The sequence below is a fragment of the Passer montanus genome, unplaced genomic scaffold (genome assembly GCF_014805655.1).
Source record: "Passer montanus isolate IOZ18808 unplaced genomic scaffold, ASM1480565v1 scaffold9568, whole genome shotgun sequence".
Taxonomy (NCBI): domain Eukaryota; kingdom Metazoa; phylum Chordata; class Aves; order Passeriformes; family Passeridae; genus Passer; species Passer montanus.
In genome coordinates this window covers 1-2,568 of record NW_024374999.1, presented here as the reverse complement: position 1 = coordinate 2,568, position 2,568 = coordinate 1, and the positions used below count along the sequence as shown (strand labels likewise).

Here is a 2,568-nt window from a genome sequence, read left to right as displayed (position 1 = left end):
GTCACCCCTGGACCCAGTGAGTAGCATTTCTGCATCCCTTCTTTCAGGCCAGACAAGCATGCCTTACTGTTGCCCTGTGCCACTGGGGCACAAAGCCCCCTCTGCCCATGCCCTGAATAAGCTTCAGAGGGCTCCAGACAGAAAGCAAGACTGAGCACCTCCTCCTGCCTTCTCCTCTTTGGCTTGCAGTTAGGTTCCCAGCTTCGCTTCTTTTCTTGTCTCCTTCTCTGTCCCAGGTGACTACACCACGGATCCTGCCAACAAACACGTCTACCATAGCGCACCAGCGAATAGCCTGGCGTCTCGGCCCAAGGACCTAAAAGGTTTCCGAACACCAGGTATGGAACTTGGGGAAACAGACACTCTTACAGCCTGTGTGTCCTCCAGGGAGTATCTGCAGCTTCTTCAACAGGCCTAGCAAAAAGCCTAGGCAGCAAGACACAGTGTGTGCTCAACAAGCTTTTTCCTGTTCCACAGCATCAACTTCTCCCATCTCACAGAAGAACTGGCAGCTCTGGCTTCAAACAGCCAAGGCACACTCCATGCAACAAAAGCCAGAGGCATTGGGATGAGGGGCAGGACACCCTTCTTGCTCCTCACAACCAGCTTGGAAGGCTGACTCTCTTCCACTCAGGCATTGCACCCTTTCCCACAGGACTGACCTATCCCATCTACCAACTTCTCCCATCTCACAGAAGAACTGGCAGCTCTGGCTTCAAACAGTCAAGGCACACTCCATGCAACAAAAGCCAGAGGCATTGGGATGAGGGGCAGGACACCCTTCTTGCTCCTCACAACCAGCTTGGAAGGCTGACTCTCTTCCACTCAGGCATTGCACCCTTTCCCACAGGACTGACCTATCCCATCTACCTATTCCATTTCCAGGTCCTGGCACCTACACCCTGCCAAGGATTCTGGGACCCCACACAGCGTACACTCATGCCGAACCGTGCTACTCCATGAAGGGGAAGAGTAATTACCAGAGCTGTTTTCAAGACGTGGCAAAGGTGAGCTGTGCTTGTCTGTTCTCTCACAGCAGCAGCAGAAGCTCAGCTGCACTGCTCAGGACAGAAGGGCCCCAATGCCTGCTTTATCCCCACATAAGACACATTACCCTGCACCTGCAACAAAGCACAAGAAGCTACAGGGCCTCTGGCTCTGCCATTACCAGTAACACCGACACCTGCAGCCTCTCATTATTCCACACCAGCAGCTTTGGCACGGTACAGCTCACTGGCACTAATGGCAACAATCTCCCTCGTCCTCTGGGAAATCTACCTCTCTTCCCAAGGAGCCCTCATTCCCAAGGCTCCAGACCTCCCCCACTGCTCCTCTGGCCAGCCACCTCAAGCAGCACACTACTCATGGACACCCACGAAGAATTCACACTGTCTCTTGTACCCACCAACCTCATTGCTTCTCTTGCAGACACCAGGTCCTGCAGCATTCACCTCCTCCTGCCTTCTCCTCTTTGGCTTGCAGTTAGGTTCCCAGCTTCACTTCTTTTCTTGTCTCCTTCTCTGTCCCAGGTGACTACATCACAGATCCTGCCAACAAACACATCTACTATACTGCACCCACGAGTCTCATGATGTTCCGGCCCAAGGACTTTAAAAGGTTCCGAACACCAGGTATGGAACTTGGGGAAACAAACACTCTTACAGCCTGTGTGTCCTCCAGGGAGCATCTGCAGCTTCTTCAACAGGCCTAGCAAAAAGCCTAGGCAGTAAGACACAGTGTGTGCTCAACAAGCTTTTTCCTGTTCCACAGCATCAACTTCTCCCATCTCACAGAAGAACTGGCAGCTCTGGCTTCAAACAGCCAAGGCACACTCCATGCAACAAAAGCCAGAGGCATTGGGATGAGGGGCAGGACACCCTTCTTGCTCCTCACAACCAGCTTGGAAGGCTGACTCTCTTCCACCCAGGCATTGCACCCTTTCCCACAGGACTGACCTATCCCATCTACCTATTCCATTTCCAGGTCCTGGCACCTACACCTTGCCCAGGGTTCTGGGACGACACACAGCATACACTCATGCTGAACCATGCTGCATCATGATGGGGAAGAGTAAATACCAGAGCTGTTTTCAAGACGTGGCAAAGGTGAGCTGTGCTTGTCTGTTCTCTCACAGCAGCAGCAGAACCTCAGCTGCTCTGCTCAGCACAGAAGCCCAAGAAACCACAAGGCCTCTGGCTCTGCCATTACCAGTAACACCGACACCTGCAGCCTCTCATTATTCCACACCAGCAGCTTTGGCACGGTACAGCTCACTGGCACTAATGGCAATAATCTCCCTCGTCCTCTGGGAAATCTACCTCTCTTCCCAAGGAGCCCTCATTCCCAAGGCTCCAGACCTCCCCCACTGCTCCTCTGGCCAGCCACCTCAAGCAGCACACTACTCATGGACACCCACGAAGAATTCACACTGTCTCTTGTACCCACCAACCTCATTGCTTCTCTTGCAGACACCAGGTCCTGCAGCATTTGATAGGGTGGATCTGGACGTCTACAAAACCAGGGCTCCCAAGTACTCAATGGGACTAAAAACCAAATTTGCTGGGAAGG

At 53.0% G+C, this 2,568-nt stretch overlaps 1 protein-coding gene across 1 annotated transcript; it reads left to right on the top strand.

The window, feature by feature from the left end:
• Positions 1-236: 236 nt before the first annotated feature.
• LOC120496091 (outer dense fiber protein 3-like) lies at positions 237-2,564 on the top strand (the record flags this gene model as incomplete). The annotated part of the gene is made up of 4 exons (XM_039696161.1): positions 237-338; positions 1,530-1,631; positions 1,984-2,105; positions 2,469-2,564. Coding segments are annotated over 4 exons (422 nt in total), but the record flags the coding sequence as incomplete, so codon positions are not given.
• Positions 2,565-2,568: the final 4 nt, after the last annotated feature.